The sequence below is a fragment of the Phyllobates terribilis genome, unplaced genomic scaffold (genome assembly GCF_046119375.1).
Source record: "Phyllobates terribilis strain yellow unplaced genomic scaffold, ASM4611937v1 Scaffold_7__3_contigs__length_470593459, whole genome shotgun sequence".
Lineage (NCBI taxonomy): Eukaryota > Metazoa > Chordata > Amphibia > Anura > Dendrobatidae > Phyllobates > Phyllobates terribilis.
In genome coordinates, this window is record NW_027362767.1 from 317,294,130 (window position 1) to 317,316,112 (window position 21,983).

At 42.2% G+C, this 21,983-nt stretch overlaps 1 protein-coding gene across 3 annotated transcripts in view; it reads right to left on the bottom strand.

The window, feature by feature from the left end:
* LOC141154734 (synaptotagmin-like protein 2) overlaps positions 1–21,983 on the bottom strand; it is a 94,138-nt gene that overhangs the window by 21,967 nt on the left and 50,188 nt on the right. For all 3 annotated transcript variants that reach the window (XM_073641107.1, XM_073641109.1, XM_073641108.1), the window contains exons 3-8: positions 21,620–21,771; positions 15,593–15,680; positions 13,148–13,247; positions 12,113–12,200; positions 8,207–9,250; positions 6,149–6,247 (exon numbers count right to left, since the gene is read on the bottom strand). In XM_073641107.1, coding sequence (XP_073497208.1) covers positions 6,149–6,247; positions 8,207–9,250; positions 12,113–12,200; positions 13,148–13,247; positions 15,593–15,680; positions 21,620–21,771 — 1,571 coding nt within the window. The remainder of the gene's footprint in view (positions 1–6,148; positions 6,248–8,206; positions 9,251–12,112; positions 12,201–13,147; positions 13,248–15,592; positions 15,681–21,619; positions 21,772–21,983) is intronic.

Consider the following 21,983-nt stretch of genomic DNA (forward strand, 5'->3'; position numbering starts at 1 on the left):
GTCATTAAGATTTAGAAGGAGAAAACACAGTAGTTTGACAATAAATGGCTTCACCAAACCAATAACCATGAGTGGAAAAAAAGTTTTTTTGTTATCATTCATATTCTCTGAAACAAGGCCAAGAAAGGAAAAATTCTGCCTGGGTATGTAAACTTTTGAGCACAACGGTATATCATATTAGGGATATCAGAAGGTTGCAAGGAACTGTGACATCACCCAATGTTCTAATAAAAGATGTTAGCACTTTTTCTCATTACTTTCCTCATATTGGGAAATGGAAACTCAATAATCTTACTAAAGCCACTTTCCTACAAGGTCCAATGTCGGTGTTACGCATGTGGTTATGGGACCACTGTTCCACGGTCCGGGGAGAACCTGGAGGGGCAAAACTAAGCGGCCACCTGGTTCTTCACTAGAGCCCCTGATGGTGTGGTTAGACATGGACCCCAGATGGCCACCAGGTACCACTCCAGGACAGAACCTGGAGTCAAAGCAGCTGAGCCCCTAAGGGGTGTAGAGAAGCAGAGATGGACTCAGAGTCAAGACGGCCAGAAACTGCATAGCAGGAGAATTGATGCTGCACGGCTGGTAGACAGGACGGGAACTGGAACACAAGAACAGACAGGGCAGGTACAGGAACATAGGACCTGCTTCAGACTAGACGGATGTGGGAGGTAGTAATAGGTGTGGACCAGGAGGGTCAGGATCAGGACTTGGTATCGGCAGGGCAGGATCAGAAGCAAGTTCAGACACGAAGGAATGGATCAGGATCAGGAGGACAGGCAGGATCAGGTACAGATTGGGTGGACAGGATCAGAATAAGGGAGCACAGGTACAGGGACTTTACTACTTAGATGGACGTGTAGAACACTAATGGACTATAGTATCTAAGGCACTTTCCTGTAGGGGAGGGTGCCTTAAATACCTGTGCTTCCCAGCCATTGGCTGGGGACATTTTCAAAAACTTGTACGCTGCCCCTTTTAGAAGCAGGGAGTGCGCGCACCCCCTAATCACACTTACAGGAGGCCTGGTTGTCGTGCCCAGGTCCTAGGAGGAAGCAGAAGCTGCAGGGACTGGAATATCATGGGAGGGTAAGTGAACACACCGGCTTCCCTGCGCAGAGGAGGAAAGGGACTTGTGCAGGGGTGCCGGTAATGTCCTAACAGTAGGGCTGCATTCATACTGGCTGACAGTGGCAATTAAACAACCACGTATCGGCTACATGTAAGCCTATTGACAGGCTGACAGCACTCCCATTTACATGATTTCTCTGTGCACATGGAAAAGCCATTGTTCTCAGCAGCACGTCTTGTTTACATAGGACAATGTGCTGCTGAGAATGAGTTTTAAAGAGAACCTATTACTAGATTCAACAGGCAGCATGAATCAGAGCCTGGCTGAATGATTGCAGCCCGGTAAGTTACTCTGAAATAGTTCTGCACTTTAGAAAAAACAAAGTTTGGGAAGTCGGCCAGGGACTGTAGAGGGAGCTGTGGTCGTCGGCTGTCTCCTCCTGGCCTTAAGGCCCCGTCACACATAACGAGATCGCTAGCGAGATCGCTGATGAGTCACGTTTTGGTGACGCAATAGCGATCTCGTTAACGATCTCGTTATGTCTGACAGGTAGCAACGATCAGGCCCCTGCTGTGAGATCGCTGATCGTTACAAAGCTTCCTGGACCATTCCTGGGTCGTTGCGCTCCCGCTGGGCAGGGTGCATCGCTGTATTTGACACCTTGTCAACGACCTCGCTAGCGATTCAGAACTGAGACACGTAGAGGTGCATAAATTGGACTTTTCTGCGTTCATCGTCCCCGATTGGTGGTCGCTACTGCGTCCTTGTTTTTTTTTGTTTTTTCAGATCCCACCAGCGTTCTCCGGCTGTGACTCCACTTTGAACAAATCAGACATCTTTAGCGAAGTAGGTATTGTTTGGGGTCTCAAATGAGTTTCCATTTTTAATTCATTTATAGGACATCTACCAATTATCTGCTATCATTGCTCTTCAGGGAGGGAGGGCTTGGCTTCTATCTGTATATATATGCTTTTGCATGGGCAGATATTTTAGGGGTCTCGTGCACACACACCCACACAGCACGTTTTCTGACACGCTGTCCTGGCCAACCGCTTCAGAGTTTTTCATACGCCAATTAACATGAAGCTTAAATCAATAGACTCTGTTCTTTTGGACTGTTGCACGCTTCAAAACTTTCTTCGTCGACGTGATGCAATTACGTACTGTCCGCCAGGCTTTGTGGACTCTGTGGACCGAGCCAATGGGGAAGTGGAGCTCGGTGAATGGCGTGCAAACGATCCTGCAATTGCAGGCCTTCAACCAGTGGGACATGGCAGAAACACCCATGATGCGAAGACCTGCCGCGACAACTGCTGCCAGTATTTTAACGGTCCTGGTGCCCCGTCACACATAACGAGATCGCTAACGAGATCGCTATTGAAGCCAAGCCCTCCCTCCCTGAAGAGCAATGATAGCAGATAATTAGTAGATGTCCTATAAATGAATTAAAAATGGAAACTCATTTGAGACCCCAAACAATACCTACTTCGCTAAAGATGTCTGATTTGTTCAAAGTGGAGTCACAGCCAGAGACCGCTGGTGGGATCTGAAAAAACAAGGACGCAGTAGCGACCACCAATCGGGGACGATGAACGCAGAAAAGTCCAATTTATGCACCTCTACGTGTCTCAGTTCTGAATCGCTAGCGAGGTCGTTGACAAGGTGTCAAATACAGCGATGCACACTGCCCAGTGGGAGCGCAACGACCCAGGAATGGTCCAGGAAGCTTTGTAACGATCAGCAATCTCACAGCAGGGGCCTGATCGTTGCTACCTGTCAGACATAACGAGATCGCTAGCGAGATCGCTATTGCGTCACCAAAACGTGACTCATCAGCGATCTCGCTAGCGATCTCGTTATGTGTGACGGGGCCTTTACTCCAGATGATTGACAAGTCTCTCAATATGCTGCGGCACTTCAGAGAAAAACATGCCTGGCTGCAATTCATGCTGCCCGAGGCATAAATCTAATGACAGCTCACCATTAGGCAAGCTTAAAAGTAATTACACACAACAAACGAGCTTTTGCAGATTTGGTCGCCGATTGGCAGGACGATATTTGGGAAACAAGTGTTCTTGGGAATAGGCTAGGGCTGCTATGTCCTCTTCTCTTATTTCACAGATTACGAATGGTCTCATCTTTTTACTCCCATTTTTTGCTACCCTTTGTGTGCCAGCAGCATATATTGTGTATATGTCTATACTTGTGCCGTTGACACATGGCCTGGACACATAGTGACTATTACCTTTAGCACTTGCACTTTTAGTATTAGCACTTCAAATTTTTCTCAGGGTAACTTTATATGACTGCATTTAGGTATGTAAATTATGTACAGTTAATATTAGGTTTATGCAGCATTGGAGTTTTTTTCATGCAAGTCATTATCTATTAATGTATTATCATACTTATGTTGTGGGGTAAATATCCATCGGTTTGAACACTGTTGTACTCATCCTTCTTCCTCCAAACACAGCGAGTGGAATTGATACCAAAAAGTTATATTTTGGTCTCATCTGACCACATGATCTTCTCCCATGCCTCCTCTGGATCATCCAGATGGTCATTGGCGAACTTCAAATGGGCCTGTATATGTGCTGGCATGAGCAGGGGGACCTTGCGTGCCCTGCAGGATTTTAATCCATAATGGCGTAGTGTGTTACTAACGGTAATGTTTGAGGCTGTGGTCCCAGCTCTCTTCAGGTCATTGGCCAGGTCCTTCCATGTAGTTCTGAGCTGATTCCTAACCTTTCTCAGAATCATCCTTACCCCACGAGGCGAGATCCTGCATGGAGCCCCAGACTGAGAAAGATAGACAGTCATCTTGTGTTTCTTCCATTTTCTAATAATTGTGCCAACAGTTGTTGCCTTCTCACCAAGCTGCTTGCCTATTGTCCTGTAGGCCATCCCAGCCTTGTGCAGGTTTTCAATTTTGTCCCTGGTGTTTTTAGACAGCTCTTTGGTTTTGGCCATAGTGGAGAAGTTGGGTATGATTGAGTGTGTGTACAGGTCTCTTTTATACAGGTAACGATTTCAAACAGGTACAATTAACCCCTTCATGACCGGACCATTTTCTGTTTTTGTTTTCTGCTCCCCTTCTTCCCAGAGCCATAACTTTTTTATTTTTTGGTCAATATGGCCACGTGAGGGCTTATTTTTTGCGGGACATGTTGTACTTTTGAACGCCATCACTGGTTTTACCATATCGTGTACTGGAAAACGGGAAAAAAATTGCAAGTGCGGTAAAATTGCAAAAAAAGTGCAATTCCACAGTTGTTGTTTTTTTGTTTGTTTTTTTACCACGTTCACGGAATGCTAAAACTGACCTGCCATTATTATTCTCCAGGTCATTACGAGTTCCTATACACCAAACATGTATAGGTTCTTTTTTATTTAAGTGGTGAAAAAAAAAATCCAAAGATTGCTTAAAAAAAAAAAAATGGTGCCATTTTCCGAGACCAGTAGCGTCTCCATTTTTCGGGATCTGGGGCCGGGTGAGGGCTTCATTTTTGTGCACCGCGCTGACGTTTTGATACCATTTTGGGGTAGATCCGATGCTTCGATCGCCTGTTATTGCATTGTATTGCAATGTTGTGGCGACCAAAAAACGTAATTCTGGCTTTTAGAATTTTTTTCTCATTACGCCGTTTACCAATCGGATTAATCCTTTTTTTATATTGATAGATCGGGCGGTTCTGAACGCGGCGATACCACATATGTGTGGTTTTTTTTATTGTTTTATTTTGAATGGGGCAAAAGGGGGCTGATTTAAACTTCATATATTTTTTAAAAACATATTTTTTTACTTTTTGCTTGCTTCAATAGTCTCCATGGGAGACTAGAAGCAGCACTTGCCTGATCTTCTGTACTACACACAAGCGATGATCAGATCGCCTGTGTGTAGTAGATTTGCTCACTTGCTATGAGTGGCGACCGCTGTGCAGCGCTCATAGCAATCTGGCAGGGACAGCCACAGGGGTCTCAGGGAGGGGCCAATGACGCGCTTCCCGGAAGCGTGAGTTAAATGCCGCTGTCTGACATTGACAGTGGCATTTAACTGGTTAACAGCCGCGGGTGGATCGCGATTCCACCCGCGGCTGTTGCGGGCTCATGTCAGCTGTATAGATCAGCTGACATGTGCCTGGAAAGGTGCAGGCTCAGCATCGGAGCCCGCACTAAACAGGGGTTTATGATGTGTGTTGTACGATTATGACACACGTTATAATACAAATAATGAGTGTAAATTAGTAGGGATTCTTAAAGAAAAACTAACAGGTCTGTGAGAGCCAGAATTCTTGCTGGTTGGTAGGTGATTAAATACTTATTTCATGCAATAAAATGCAATTTAATTATTTAAAAGTCATACAATGGGGCTTTCTGTTTTTTATTTTTAGATTCCGTCTCTCACGGGTGAAGTGTACCTACGATAAAAATTACAGACCTCTCCATTCTTTGCAGGAGGGAAAACTTGTACCAAATACTTATTTTCCCCACTGTACCTTAAGGTGCACTTTATGCATTTTTTCAATCTGTTGTCATCTATGTTTCTTAACTCTTCAGTGGCTACCATAAATAGATTAGTGCTAAAGGTGACCAATAGTGTATTATTATACCCTTTTCATTTTTGCTACTTTTTGTAAAATTAGAAAACTAGCACCTTGGGAAACAGATCCAAATCCAACGAGTTTCAGCAAGTACTAGAACATGTGCTTATGGATGCAGAACATTTTTCCATGTTGTTTGCATCAGTGTCTTCTCCTTCGCAAGCGGTCAACAGTTTTCTATAGAAGAACAAAGACCTCGAAGAAATCTATTTTACACTTGACTCCACAACTTGTATCAGGAAAAGGATGTGGATGAACAAACAGTACTTTTGTGAAGCAGAGTCAACATTATGGACTGAACGCTTGGTTTCCTAGGTACACGGACAGATGAGTGCTAGGACTGTGCTGTGATGATCTGCAACTGGCTTTTAAAGGGACAATACAAAAAGCTAGAAGAAAGTTCAAAACCCATCTTTACCAAAACTTGTGTACTGACTGTGAAACTAATTTTTACTCCTGAAAAAAAACTCACTTTCTGAGGTTGTATAGATGTTCACCATGCTTCTTGCGTTGCTGACGCTGCTGGTCTTTGATGAAGGCACACCCTCAGGGAAACCATCAGCGTTCTGGTCTACAGAAGAAACCGAATACTTATCAGGCACATGATCAGCATTTTATATCATATGCTACTAGCTTAAAGAGAAAATACAGTAAACAATGTTACAATCTGTTACAGTATCTATGAAATAGCAACTATTGGTTGTTATTTTGATGCCACATTTTTCCCACATCAGAAAATCAGTCATACTTAGTTACCAAAAAAAATGTATATATAAAAAAAAAAAGTATCAATGTCCGGATTTATTCTCACCCTTGGCACTGTGCGTGGTATTTGGTGGACACTTTACGGCTTTCATAAAGCAATAACCACACTCCTTTTCATAGGCACTAAACATTCATTGCATTTAGTTATTTCTGATAGATTATTATTTTGAGGGATTTTTTGGAACTATGAAAGAGGAGGTCAGTGGCTGGCATACCGCGGTCATTAAATTAGCAGCTGCAAATCAACTAGTGCAAAAACTATGGCTGACATCACAAGAGGGTTTCTGTATGAAAAGCTGCTGTGAGACAAAACATGGGTTTCGGTAAGCTGCCGTGAGACAAAACATGGGTTTCGGTAAGCTACCGTGAGACAAAACATGGGTTTCGGTAAGCTGTATTGAGACAAGCCATGGGTTTCGGTAATCTGCTGTGAGACAAAACATGGGTTTTGGCAATCTGCCGTGAGACAAAACATGGGTTTCGGTAAGCTGTATTGAGACAAGCCATGGGTTTCGGTAAGCTGCCGTGAGACAAAACATGGGTTTCGGTAAGCTGCCGTGAGACAAAACATGGGTTTCCGTCCGGTAATCTGGTGTGTGAAGCTGTGACATCAGAAGTCTCTCTCTGTGAGATAACCTCCTGTGACATCACATCACTGTTTTCATCATGTAAGTGATGTAATCTTACAACTGTTTCAGTCATGTAAGCTTTTGTGACATCACAAGTGGGATTCAGTCACCTGCTGTGACCTCAAAACTGCATTTTTTTGTGAATGAGCAGCTGTGACATCACAAGTTACCATCAGGGATGTGGGCTTTAGTCAGGTACGATTAAATCAGGTTTGTGTGTTAAATACATGTAAAAAAAAAATTTACATAGCACAATCTGTATTCAAATAAAAAAAATCATATTACGATCTTTATTGAAAAAAGTAAATAAAATTAGTAGTCTTTTTTTAGACTCATATTTCCTTTTATTTCAGGAGATAACACATGTACATTAGCCACAATGGTCGGATGCCAACCCTATCTTTTGTATTGAGGTATCTAATGAGTGTGTGCAAGGTCATTTTAAAGGGAGGGGGAGCAGGGGAGTTGTGACATCACTTATTGAGAATGTTGGATCCTGTGTTATCAGCTGTGTATAAAGGTGTTACCTGTCATTGTAATCCTGCCTCTGATGATAAGGAAACTTTTGCAAACTCTTTCTAAAAGGACAGAAAAAAAAGCCCAAGCGGCCAGTGTGAAAATTGCAAGATTCCTAATTTTAATTTTTTTTAAATAAAGATCGTAACACGAAAAAAAACATTGCCAACATTTTTAAATACACGTAACACAAAAACCTGAGAGGGAATGTCTCAACATTAGATAAAAAATCATCCAAACTCGCCAACATCAATGGGATCAGATATCAAGATCCCATGTAATGTGAATGAAGGCGTCTTGACTCTTCCAAGACGAGAGATGTTGGAGGAAAGGAGGATCAAGTATGTTCTATTTCAATATGCCAATATTTTTTCCCCATTTAGGATGATAAGCCACTGCAAGTTATTTCTTTAAAAAATGCATGCTTGCATACTAAATCTGTTGTCTATTTTCCTGGAGCGTCTTGGACACTGGTGAACGCATAACTGCACTGTATAGTGGCACTACCATATGAATACCATAGGCCAGGACTCGCACACTAAATATACTCTTTTCTTTGATATCAATTAAGACATGAAATAACCCCATTTTTAAAGTAACATCAAAACAAACAGTAATACCGTTTCCAGTTTCCAGTGGTGAATGTCCCGTCATGTCTTCCCTCTTGGGTTTATTGTCCGTCCCACCCTGTTCTTCATCAGATGACACCGTATCAATTAAAATCTGAACCCTGCTAAAAAGTGACTCTGATACTTCTGGTTTGCTTTGTGGAACAATGATTTCCTCCACAGAGTCAGTTGCGTCTGACACAGAAAGGGTAGGCTGATTGTCTTTTGGAGAAGAGGTAGTCTCCTTGCCAACTGAAGGAGCTCTAACTGGAAGCTTTGATTTCTTAGAAGAGCGGCTAACTCCATTGTTGTCCTCGCTGTGTGAGGTTGTCCCATTACTTTCCGATACAGAGACACTTCTAGAATTAGATGAACCCTTGCTTTTGGCATAGGTTGATCTTGGTATTGAAGATGATGATGATGGAGTTTTTCGATGTGGAACCACATGGACCATTTCATCTTCACTGGAAGACACAACTTGGGGTCTTTGTGAGAAATACTTCAATCGATGTGCATACTCAGGCAAAGACCGCTCCTCAATATTAACTTTTGTAGTGGATTGCATAGGAATTGAGTGATTTGGCTTTGCCGGAGACTCATCTAAATTCTTTGCATCTTCTGCTTCTTGCTCTACAACGCTGGGACTTGCATTCCCTGAATTCCCACCTCCTTTTTCCCAAAACTTTCTTAGAGACTTAAATTGGTCTTTGTCTAGCATGGGCTCTTGCTCTCCTTGCATCTCTTTCATTGAATGAACTTCAAAGATTGCATTTGTTTTGACATTTTTAGGCAAATCTGTTTCGGGTGAGGATAATCCTGACTGTGCTAATGTTTCAGTCCTCTTGGAACTGACGCTTGAATGATTCAATTGTGGTGAAATGACAGTCTTTAATGCTTCCTTGCTTGTTTTTCTTTTGACTGGTATCTTACTTGGGCTTTGACTTTCTTCTTTAGGACTTTTTTCAGGAGAAGATATTTTTCTGGCAAGAGGAATAGGTTTTGATATTGAATTCTTATTTCGTGCAATTCCCTCTTGCAAATTACTTCCATGGTCACCTATAAAATTATAGAATAATACATAACCACAAAACTAAACACAATTTCACAAAATAAAATTTGTTATTGCAGGAAGAGTACTTAAAAAAGTAACATCTTAAAATTGTCATAAAGAATTTAAAGTGAAGTCTTTCACATTAATACAATTCTAAATGAAAATTTACAAAAATGTACATATGTAAGAAGCAAGGCCGCTGATCCTACATTATATTAAAATTTTATTTTTAATTATTCCCTACTGGAAGATATTTAACACTGAATGCATATTGTAAGTTAATTACTACAACAAAGAGTATGACTGGTAGGGGTTAGAATACAGCCAGACGGTGTGGCGGCATTGCGGGTAAGGGTCCACACACCCATAATGGCAGGCCAATGGGCACATGATTAGGAGACAAAATTGTGCAGCAATTGGCCATTGTGGTGAGCGGTGTTTTGGTTGCATGCGAACACCCCATACTCTTAATTTGATGCCTTTAAGAAATATTTACCCATTAATATAAAGTACTGTGGTAGCTAGAGGGCATATTTTATTAACTCTCTATAGTCACATTTTAAGAAAGTACCAGTAAAGTTTTTTTTAAGTTTTCAGCTATCCTTCTTGCTCCTGCTATACTGAATTGCCATGCAAGAGTAAAAAAGTATGATGCCCCCATCTTCTATTACATGAGCATGCTCATTTGAGCAAAGTCGTCCAGCCTCGACAATTTCAGCAGGACTGGACCACCACCTTATACATAAGGCTTCCTGTCTGTTCCCCGAAACGGGGGTTTATGTTTATTAGGGGGTTTGGAGAGATAGCATTTGCCAAGCTATTAAAGATGTATAAACACCTTCAATCTTTTGTCTATGGCCACCACAAACATTAGATGCTCAGCAGATCTTATCAAATTAGCTGAATCTGCCAACAGATATCTTACATTTATGGGAAGTTTGAGTGGAACCTCTCAGCTGATTCATGCTGTCCGAACGTTTCAGAAAAAAAAACAATTGAAAGGACAGCCAGGGATGAGGTGACTAGACTAAGAGGAAGGCCCCTGTTAACGTCTCCACACCTGCTCAGCTAGTTTTCCTCAGCTTCCCCTATGTGGGTTTATAGAGAGAGACTTTGGAGTCTAGATGGGTGGACAAGGTAGAAACCAGCGGGGACACTTTGACTCACCAACTCTCTGACTGGGCTCCAGAGTATAATAACACTGGTGTTTAGAATTCAGGAGCTTGTCTCTGATTCATGCTGACCATGACTGGTCAGCGTGAATCAACTGACAGGTTCCCATTCAGACTGCAATCTGTGACACTCGAGTAGTGATGAGATGACCAGACTGAGGGCCAGCAGCAACAGCAATATGGCAGAAACACTTGGCGTGAGCCATCACGCTTATGCACACCCTTGAGGGCCGAGGTACTCTTCACTCGCTCTTACTAAAGAATGGGGGACTTTTGCAGAGCCCTTCCCAGGTGCCAACAGCGGGGTGGCTGGTGGCTGGGCACACTGGCTACAGTTGGGTCAAACACACCAATAAACAATACCAGTAAGGCAGAAACGAACCTAACAAACAAACTTGGAAAGTCAAGGAGCATAAAACAGGGACGTAGGAACCAGAGGACACCAAACATCAGAGCCAGAGACAAACCAATGAAACACTCACCAAAGAACTACCAACCGTGGCACTGAAGCACAACTAAATCAGTGGTGAACAAGAGGATATGACTGGTTTACACATCCCTCCCATGGATCACTTAACACTCCCAAGGTAAAGCCCAATCTCCACCCTCTGCCCAGAGAGACAGAGGAAAGGGGTGAGGAGGGCGGAGAGAAAGGAATCTCCCACCACATACCTGAACCAGGAGACATAGCGTCCCCATGTCTCCTATCAACAGCTGGCGATGGGGAACCCGGAGTCCCCTGAATAGTGTCAGCAATGGGAGCGACGGCATACTGCGTCCCAACCACACCATACCCTGAGGCAGGTCCCCTGGAAAGGAGTACACAGGCAATGCAGGTTCCTGCAACGGCCCCGTCCTCCAGAGGTGACACCCCACCCCTTGCAACCAGAGAGAGGCGAGAGGCGACCTGCCAGGGAGGTGGAGTATGCCCAGAAGCATGAGGGGCATGCTTGCATGCAGTGACACAAGAGAGCCCAGCCCCCCTGTCCACCGCAGATCTGTCCTGATGTCCACCGGTATCCAAGGTGCTGGGACTGTCCCGGTAAGACCACCACCACCTTCCCGGCTGCCTGACACAATCATAGATCTGTGTTTCACAGTCCATGCACAGACAGTAACTTCCAGATTGGCTTTTGGTCTCAATAACTAATTCAACAGCATCATATACACATATGGGGCTGTTAAGATTAAATCAGGAGACAGGTGCATGGTCTAGGAATCTCGGTCAGTACATGGCTCATGAAATATGTGAATGCAGCCTGAAAAGGGCCCATACACAATAAATGAGCTCAAATCAGCCGAATCGGCAGTCAATCTAATGTATTTGGGGGCCTCCCAACTCTCCATCAACAAGGGAGTCTGACAATGGCTCTCACATATAGACAACAGTAGCATTCGGCCGAGCATTCCTGTGTATACAGCAGATGGGAAGAGATAGTTATAGGCTGATAGATGGCTTGGCCAAAAGTCATATAATATCTATGAGGGCCTTAAGGATCTTTGTTCCTACAGCTGTAAACTAGAGGTGTTGCAGGGACATTCTGCCTCCCTAATCAGAAGAGAATATGCATTCAGGATTGATAGGAGACTGTGTGCGCCCCATTCACGTGCTTCATAATGCACGTACAAAGTGTACCTATAGTAAGCAGATGATCTAGATATAATGCATGCATGAGAAGTTTTCATACACATTACCTTGTTCTGGAAGGTTCCTCGTCTCAGAAGATGAAGATAGGCCTTCATTAGTTACACAGTCTGTCGTTTTATTGTCATTTAGGCTTCTCTGTAAAAAAAAGTTTCAAAAATATTGCTAAGAGTGGCTGAAACAGGTAGCAGACATTTGTGAGGTCAGTATTTCTTGGAATCTTATAATTTGGGTCATTTCTATTGTGAATATTGGGGAGGAAAAGTTTGAAGGGGTTTTCCAGAATTACAAAATCTTTGCTGATGATCCAAAAACAGCACCACTCCTGCTCACAGAATATACAGTGTTTTGAAGTTCCACCCATTCAGTTCCAACAGTGCTGTGCAATATCTTGTAGTAAAGCAGCCCTGATTTTTCTGGGGCCGTGTTCACATTCTGCGCTACCGCATGGAGTTGCACAGTGACGCCCACCTGCAGGGGTGAATGAACGCAGGTAATGCCTCACTAATTGGGGGCTGTAGGTGGGCGATGTGACAGCCCAGCGGGATACCAACTAAAACCCTGCAAAAACTCTTTAGAGGGGCAATAAACCTAGAATTAAACAGCACATTCTTTAAAAAAAATTTTTGTTGTTTTTTTTTATACATGCACTAGTATTGGAGGGAACAAAGAAAACGAGGACAAATGGAAGATTCCTGGAACACAAATGGAACATGATATTTTTTTACCTGTTGGACCAGTATATGGGTCAAGACAGGATTAAGGAAGAGCATGATCATGGCAACTGTAGCTACTGTTGTATCTGAGGTTTGTTTTACATTTTTCAATAATATGCAAAATACATCTATGGACGCACTCGTACTTAAGAGTAGAGATTGCAGTTCCGCGTGGAGGTTCTGGTCCTTACTGTGCAGGGATCCAATCAAGGTAAACAGCATTTTATACCCAAGTGTTTTACACATACTGTACCTAGCGTAACACCTAGTTTGCCTTCAAAGTGATGCTGACATTTGGTCCTTACCGATTATACTATCTAAGCAGAATAAGCAACAAATTCAAAATACATTTGTCCCATAGTTACTTACCTTTTCTAGTACATACTGAGAGGCTGATTCGGGTTCTGAGGATGCGTCTATCCTGAGCTGAGGCACGCCGGCAGTCCGATCAGAATTACCATCAATGGCACTGGAAGAGAAAAAGTATAAAAGATGCTTACTTATTTGATGCTTACTTATTTGATGCTTACTTATTTCTAATCTTCACAATTTGTGAGAAGGTAAGAAATATACATTAGTGGTAAATTATAATATTGCGTTCGTCAGCCTAAGAATCACCTTGTCAGGTTATTTGTGGACTGCAATATTGGTAGAAAAGGTTTTACATACCCCATTGTAAAACTGGTCTATTGTTCGATACAAGGTAGTCACCCACCATGACTATAGTACTACCATTGCATTTATATTCCCACCAGTATCTGAGTGAATTCAGACATTTACAATAAAAAGAAGGTCCCTTCCCCATTCTGTCACCCCTCGCATTAATGTGACGGAAAAGGCAAGGATTACCTTTTAGCTGGCAAGGATTCCACTGTCAAAACATTTTCAGCTCTAACCTGAATCGTCTGCAAATCTAACCTCACTCATCTGCTGCTCTAATGCGAATCATCTGCAGCTCTTACCCAAATCATCTGAGAATCTAACCTCACTCATCTGCAGATCTAATGCGAATCATCTGCAGCTCTTACCCAAATCATCTGAGAATCTAACCTCACTCATCTGCAGCTCTAATGCGAATCATCTGCAGCTCTTACCCAAATCATCTGAGAATCTAACCTCACTCATCTGCTGCTCTAATGCGAATCATCTGCAGCTCTTACCCAAATCATCTGAGAATCTAACCTCACTCATCTGCAGATCTAATGCGAATCATCTGCAGTTCTTACCCAAATCATCTGAGAATCTGACCTCACTCATCTGCAGCTCTAATGCGAATCATCTGCAGCTCTTACCCAAATCATCTGCGAATCTAACCTCACTCATCTGCTGCTCTAATGCGAATCTGCAGCTCTTACCCAAATCATCTGCTAATCTAACCTCACTCATCTGCAGCTGTAATGCAAACCATCTGCAGCTCTTACCAAAATCATCTGCGAATCTAACCTCACTCATCTGCAGCTTTAATGCGAATCATCTGCAGATCTTACCCAAATCATTTGCGAATCTAACCTCACTCATCTGCTGCTCTAATGCAAATCATCTGCAGCTCTTACCCAAATCATCTGCGACTCTAATGCAAACCATCTGCAGCTCTTACCCAAATCATCTGCGAATCTAACCTCACTCATCTGCAGCTTTAATGCGAATCATCTGCAGATCTTACCCAAATCATCTGCGACTCTAACCTCACTCATCTGCTGCTCTAATGCGAATCATCTGCAGCTCTTACCCAAATCATCTGCAGCTCTAATGCAAACCATCTGCAGCTCTTACCAAAATCATCTGCGAATCTAACCTCACTCATCTGCAGCTTTAATGCGAATCATCTGCAGATCTTACCCAAATCATTTGCGAATTTAATCTCACTCATTTGCAGCTCTAACCTTACTCACCTGCAGCTCTATAGCCTTTCGCATTAAAGCTGCAGATGGGTAAGGCTATAGAGCTGCACATGATTAAGACTAGAACTGCACATGATTAAGACTAGAGCTGCAAATGAGTAAGGTGAGAGCTGCAGATGAGTGAGATTAGATTCGCAGATGATTTGGGTAAGAGCTGCAGACGATTCGTATTAGAGCTGCAGATGAGTGAGGTCAGAACCACAGATGATTTGCATTAGAGCTGCAGATGATTCACATTAGAACCGCAGATGATTCACATTAGAGCCGCAGATGAGTGAGGCTAGATTTGCAGAAGAGTGAAGTTAGAGCCGCAGATCATTCTGGTAACAGGTGCAGATGATTGGCATTAGAGCCGCTGATGAGTCATCTGTAGCTGTTACGAGAATCATTTACAGCTCTAACCTCACTCACTTGCGGCTCTAATGTGATTCATCTGCAGCTCCAATGCAAATCATCTGCAGCTCTAATGCGAATCATCTGCAGCTCTAACCTCACTCATCTGCAGCTCTAATGCGAATCATCTGCCGCTCTAACCTCACTCATCTGCAGCGCTTAGCTGAATTATTTGTGGCTCTGACCTCACTCATTTACAGCTGTAGCTTTACTAATCTGTAGCTTTACTAATCTGTAGCTTTACTAATCTGCAAGTCTAATGCAAATCATCTGCGGCCCAACCCCTTTAACTTGTAAAGGGAAAAAAGATGTCCATGTTTAAAATTTTCATCATGCTATCTAATATTTATGGCTGACGCCATGCTTAGTTCTCATTTTATAGAACCGTAATTCCCAAAATATTTTGTGAGGCTGTGAAAGTTGCTGAAGAAGACCTCATGTATCAAAGTAATTTAGTTCCAGAAAGTTTAAGAGCTACTTTACTAGACTTTGTTAATTTTGTATCTTTATGTGAAATTACCTTTGCTGTCCCTGAGAATCATACTCTGCACGTGTGGACAGATTCGATATGGCTTCTTTAAAATTCTCCCCTTTTCCATTCTTTACAACTGATTGTGAAATTAAAATATGGATAACATGTTAATATTTTAATTCTAATGTAATTAATATACACATGAAAGCAAATGATACTTTTTTCTATACAGATTGATGCGCATACATTTCATGAATCGCTCATGTATACAGAAATATAAACATCTACTCTGAGGGCCTGAAGTTTATCAGTTGTGAATATTACAAAGTATCATTCCTAGATGTGCCCCTTATTACCTTGAAACTTTTCAGCTTTGCAAACTGAGGGAACACATGAATGGATATAACTATGGATGAAGGACTGAATCTCTGAAATGTGGTGCTTACTTTCTGCGCCTTTCACATCCCTCCTAGAAGGTGCTAGAATGCATTACAACTAAACAAGCCATTTTATCTGTACAAGGTAAAATTAGAGAGGCGGGGATCTTGTACCAGGAAACTAAACAGTTGAGGAGAAGGGTTAAAAGGAGGTCAGCAGGTTTTTGCTATGTAATCTGTCAGCAACATAAAATAGGGACAGAGATCCTGACTCCAGTATTTAATAGGTGCAACTGTTGTGACAGAGTCACAGTTTTTTCTGCTCCAGATCTAGCAAATCTCCGTTGTTGATCTGTGTATAACCCGCCCACACCACAGCTTTCTGTGTACATTGTAAGCTCTCTGTCACTATACAATCAGTGCTGGGGGGTGTCGTTAGACCAGGAGGCATGAGGCCAGTTGTCCTGTAATAATAATCTCCTGCTGATAAAACACTGATTGTATTGAAACAGCAACAGCCTAGTAATTGATACATCGCCGTAATCATTGTCTCTGCGCCTACATCATGGTGCTCTCAGATTATATATCAAAAACTTGATGACTGATTCCCTTTAAAGGGATTATTCGGGAGTTTTGTATTTTTACCCTACTTGCCAGTTATGCCCTGTGACAATCTCTCCGGGGTCAGCCGGCAAGTCTCCTGCTTCCTTTGACCTCACATTAACATAGCAGTTCTTTCTCAACTGATCTGCTCTGCTCTTTATCTTCACTGTTGAAGTCATGCTGATTGACAGCCAGCTCCCCACAGTTAAGCAGTGGGAAGCCAACGGTGATGCCATGTCGACAGTGAAAAGCAGAAGAGAACGAGCTGCTCTGTCAAGATGACATCACAGGAAGCAGGAGAATTGCCAACAGGAGCAGTCTGTGACCACTCTGAGCAGGGAGAGATCGTCGTAGGGCAGAACAGGCAGTTAATTAACAACTACCTACCAGTACATTGTTAGCCACATAGGAAAAAAATCCAGAAGTCACGTTACTAACGTTACATATTACTAATGTCACCCCAAATCTTCAGGACTATTACAAAACTAACCTAGACCACCATAACTAATAAGGATCAAAATCTACCTCTTCATCCAGTCTACACCACCAGAGATTCTAGGTATCAGATGATAAAATATTCTATACCCCCATGGGTATTACGGGAATACCACCATTAACCATAATAATGCAAAATTGTGTCATGCATGTACAATGTCAGCAAAGTAAGTGTAACCGAGGAAAGAATGGAGAACGGAAAGCTCTATTTTGCATTCGCAGCTGGAATGTAAGAATAAGAGGTGGAACGGCCGTCAGCTGACATTTGCATCACTATCAATTATAGGAAGGGCTCAATAATGAGTGCCATTGTTGAGAACAATCAGGAACATGGCATCAACTGTCTAACAAAACATTTGCATAGAGTTTGTATGTTCTCCCCATGAATGTGTCAATTTCCTCTACACAAAAATTGCCAATTTAATAGCTTTTCATTAATAGAAGTGCTTTTCTGAACTCTAGGGCTAGGTCTACTTTTCTTATAGTTGTCCGGTCCAAATCAATAACTCTTTAGTCACTCTGTGTGACTGCAGACTTATAAATCCCTCCAGCGCAGGCACTGTGCACTACGGGAATTCGCTGGTTTCAGACCTGGGACCGGAGGTTATGTATGAGTTATACATACTCCCAGCCAGTGGGCGCAGCTTCGCATCCATTCACTTGTATGAAGAGAGTCCACGCCCACTGGCCAGGGGTATGTATAACTCATATATATCCTCCGGTCCCAGGTCTGAAACTGGCAAATTCCCGCAGTGCACAGTGCATGCACTGGGGAGATTCATAAGTCCGCAGTCACACAGAGTAACTAAAGACTTATCCATTTGGACCAGACAGACCCTTTAAATCTGGCCATTAATATGTACTAGATTTTGTATAAAGCAAACTAAGGCCTAAAAGTTTATACAAAATTCACAAAATAAAATATCAAATCTGCAACAGATTATTAAATCATTGCAGTGCTCATTAGAAATAAAAGGACTCAGAATTTACTTGCTGTTAAAGGGAATGGCCACATTATTCCTCACAGACTGCACAGCTCTCCAGACCATACAATGGCTGCTGGTGGAGGAACATGTGACCAGACCTGTCAATCTCCTCCAATAGAAAAGAAGGCTGATAGACAGAAGTGGACAATGCCTCTGTTCCTGAGCTGTCACATATGGCGATGTGACCCCCAGTTCATTAGAGCTCCTTGCTGCTACAGTTCGTCCAAAGCACAGAGGATTCCTGTCTGTATAGGTCTGAATGGTGATGTCATAGGGGGTGTGGTGGGTGATCCTGGCAAGCTTACAGTGACTGGAGATGTGCACACAGAGGGAGGGAGGGATGGTGAGCACATTTTAGGCTCCACACAGAACAAGTAATTTGTCAGCTTGTCACTTTAGCCACAGGGGAAGGAGCATTGGTGTTCCAGAGAGCTAGATTATATTGTATTATAATATGTGACTCATTCCACCCCTACAGTACACGGAGCCAACCAGTGTCAGCACATGTAACATTACCGACCATAGGAGAATATAGTATGGGGAGCCAGAGGAACGTTAGGAAGGAAAGACTGTGTGCAGGGATTTCTCCATCTGAGAATGTATAGGAGCCTGTAGATAGTACTTTGTAGGTGGAGTAGACGGGCACGGAGGATGGGACCGAGTGAGCTGTGGGACAGATACAGGGATGGGAAATGTAGTCCTGAGGCACAGAGGAAGAGCAAGCAGGAGGATCAGGATGTAAACAATAACAAACCACAACAAGCCCTGCAGGGGCCTTAACCCCTTATAGACGGTTAATGACCAGGCCAAATTTTACAATTCTGACCACTGTCACTTTATGAGGTAATTACTCTGGAACGCTTCAACGGATCCCACTGATTCTGAAAGTGTTTTTTCGTGACATATTGTACTTCATGATAGTGGTAACATTTCTTCGATATGGCTTGCGTTACTTTGTGAAAAAAAATGGAAATTTTGCGAATAGTTTTAAAATTTTGCAATTCTCAAACTTTGAATTCTTATGCCCTTAAATCAGAGAGATATGTCACACAAAATAGTTAATAACATTTCCCACATGTCTACTTTACATCAGCGCAGTTTCTGCACAAAAATTTTTTTGTTAGGAAGTTCTAAGGGTTAAAACTTGACCAGCGATTTCTCATTTTTCCAACAAAATTTACAAAACCATTTTTTTTTTAGGGACCACATCACATTTGAAGTGACTTTGTGGGTAACGGAAAGTGAATCAGCTGTGATCCCCTGCTCTAATATCTGTATTCTCTCTTCTGCTTCCCCCCTGCCCAGGAGCTGTGGTATGATCAGACCATGTTCCTATACGGTCAGACACAGCCATTACACAGTACACGGCAGGGGCACATTTATAAGATTATCTCAGCACAGGAACCAAGATCTATTGAATTAAAGTTACTCTGTTCATGGGAAAACCCCTTTAAGTGGAGTGAAAAATTAAAATAAAGGTAACAGTGTGGTTTGGGAACTCATTACAGGGACAGAGGTTTTTTTTTTGGTTGTTTTTTTGTGCCCAAAACCTCAAAGTTTCTAAATCAGCAAATTATAGTAGTTACATAAAATTCCTAGTCAAAATATTACATAAAACTGCAGATTTACTGATTTGAACAAGAAATGTTTGCTATGATTTGCTTGACCTCAGCCTCACTTCACCGTTCTGTGATATGTGACATGAAGCAAATGTGGACAAAATTATCACTTATAAAGCAGATTTATATCACTTATGTGGTTACTGGTCTTTATTACTGTTTTTATAAATTGACTATATATCAGCTTAATCTATAGTAAAACCTGTTCTAGGTTAAATTGTTGCTCACACATTATTCTGAATATTAGTATGTAAAAAATGTAATGTAATTGTCACTCACAAAATGCTGACAGCAGCAGGGCCGGATGATTTGGTTACATGCTACCTTTTAGATAAAGAAAATTTGAAAAGTTTCTTTTGTCGGTCTTAGTACACTGGAGTAAAATGCAACAAATTTATTAAAGGGGTTCAGTCTTTAAGCTACATGTCTGAAGTCACGACGTGACTGCAGACTTGTGAGTACTCACATTGTACACACTATGCGAGGATTCTCCGGTGCTGGCACCGGGTGGACATGTGACCGCAAGTATGTGATTTACATACTTCTGGCCACATTCCAACTAGACTGTGTCCGGCTGTTCATGTGTAGTCGGCATGTGACCGCATGAATGCAAATCACATACTTGCGGTCACGTGCCCGCTGCAGGCACCGGAGAATCCTGACAGCGCATAGTGTGCGCGATGTAAGGATTCAGAAGCCTGCAGTCACAATGAGTGCCTGCAGACTTGTACCCTAAGGCCGGACAACCCCTTTAAGAGGCAAAGACCTCTTGAAAAATTTGTTGCAAGTTTGCTTGTCCATATGAGAGCCTTTTGCAAAACTATCAGAATAAGTGTTCACAAAAACATGTTAGAAGCTAAGAAGCGCAAGATGCAGATATTTACCATGGGTTTACTGAATATTTAAAAAAAAAAAAAAAAAAACTGCAGCAAAGTAGAAAAAAATCGCTTTATGGGTTAAAATGTCATCAGTTTGTCAGCCTGTTACCAGTGAAGCTAATCCTCTCCAGGACTTTGGTTTAACAACTTCCTGGTTAGAAAGTCACCTGATATGGGCAAACATAGGAGGAGGCTAACAAACATAATATAGCAGCAAGGTACTGTTTACACTGGCACAGGCCCAGTCTGAACTGGGAACTGCAAAGGAATAAAAACTGAAATTGGTCCTTGCTTGTAGCAATGTTTCTGGGGGCATTACATTTCTGGATATATGGCATTAGTCAGATAGCATTATATAAACTCTAGATCTAACGCCAGCGCATTTCAGAGAAAAATAAATCTGCCCGCAGTCGTGCCGCCAGGCCCTGACTCATGCTGCCCGCAGTTTGGACATCAGGTTCCCTTTACATCATGAAACATACATTTCTCCATGCTATACAAATAGTATTTCCAGTATTTGCATTTATACATCATGTACTTTATAAGAAGACATTAAACATGACCAAAACAACAAGGACTAAAAGTCTAACGCATCCAATGCCTGGACATGTCCAGAATAGTTTTAATAAAGTTTAAAGGGGTTTTCCGGCCTTATACGAAAAGTCTGCATTCACTCTGTGTTACTGCAGCCTTGTGATTCCTCATGGTGAATGCTGTGAGGATTCTCCGGCACCAGGAGCAGGTGGTCATGTGACAGCAAGCATGTGACTTGCATACATCTGGCTGCATTCCGACTAGACTTGTCCGGCCTCGCTTAATACAAGACTCTACACCACTTTAGTCGGCATGTGACCACAGGTATGCAATAGCATACTTGCAGTCATGCAGTGCTGTTTCAGGAGAATCCTCACAGTGTGAAGTGTGTGTGATGTGAGGATAACAAGTTTGTAGTCACATAGGCTACAAGTCTGCAGTCACTCTAAGGCCAGAAAACTCCTTTTAAACCAGAATATCAAGTAATCATCAATTAAAACATGATATCTTACCAAAAAGACACAATACCAAACACCCTTGACACTACATGAGCATTGTTGCCCTTGCTGTCTGGAACACTTACTTTGATTTGGATTCCGCTTCCTCCGAATTGAAGCTCTAAGTAAGTCAGAGCCTTGTAACTCCTCCTGGAAACGTCGTGACTTCACATCGTGGAACCACTCTCCAGTCACAAATTTTTTCTTTTTTTCATCTTTCAAAGATCCCTGAAGACGTCTAAATGAGAGAAAAAAAAGTTCTATCCAACAGTATCCAAAGAATCTATATCTATAGATGAATTTACATTCTTCTACATTTACCTAAATGAAGATTTTGTACAGTAATATCACAATATAATAAATGTGGATTCTGCTGTTTGCAAGTTAACGAAAAAGTAGCTTTCTGTGACAGATAAATAAAAGGAAGTGGGCAAACAATACACATTATGA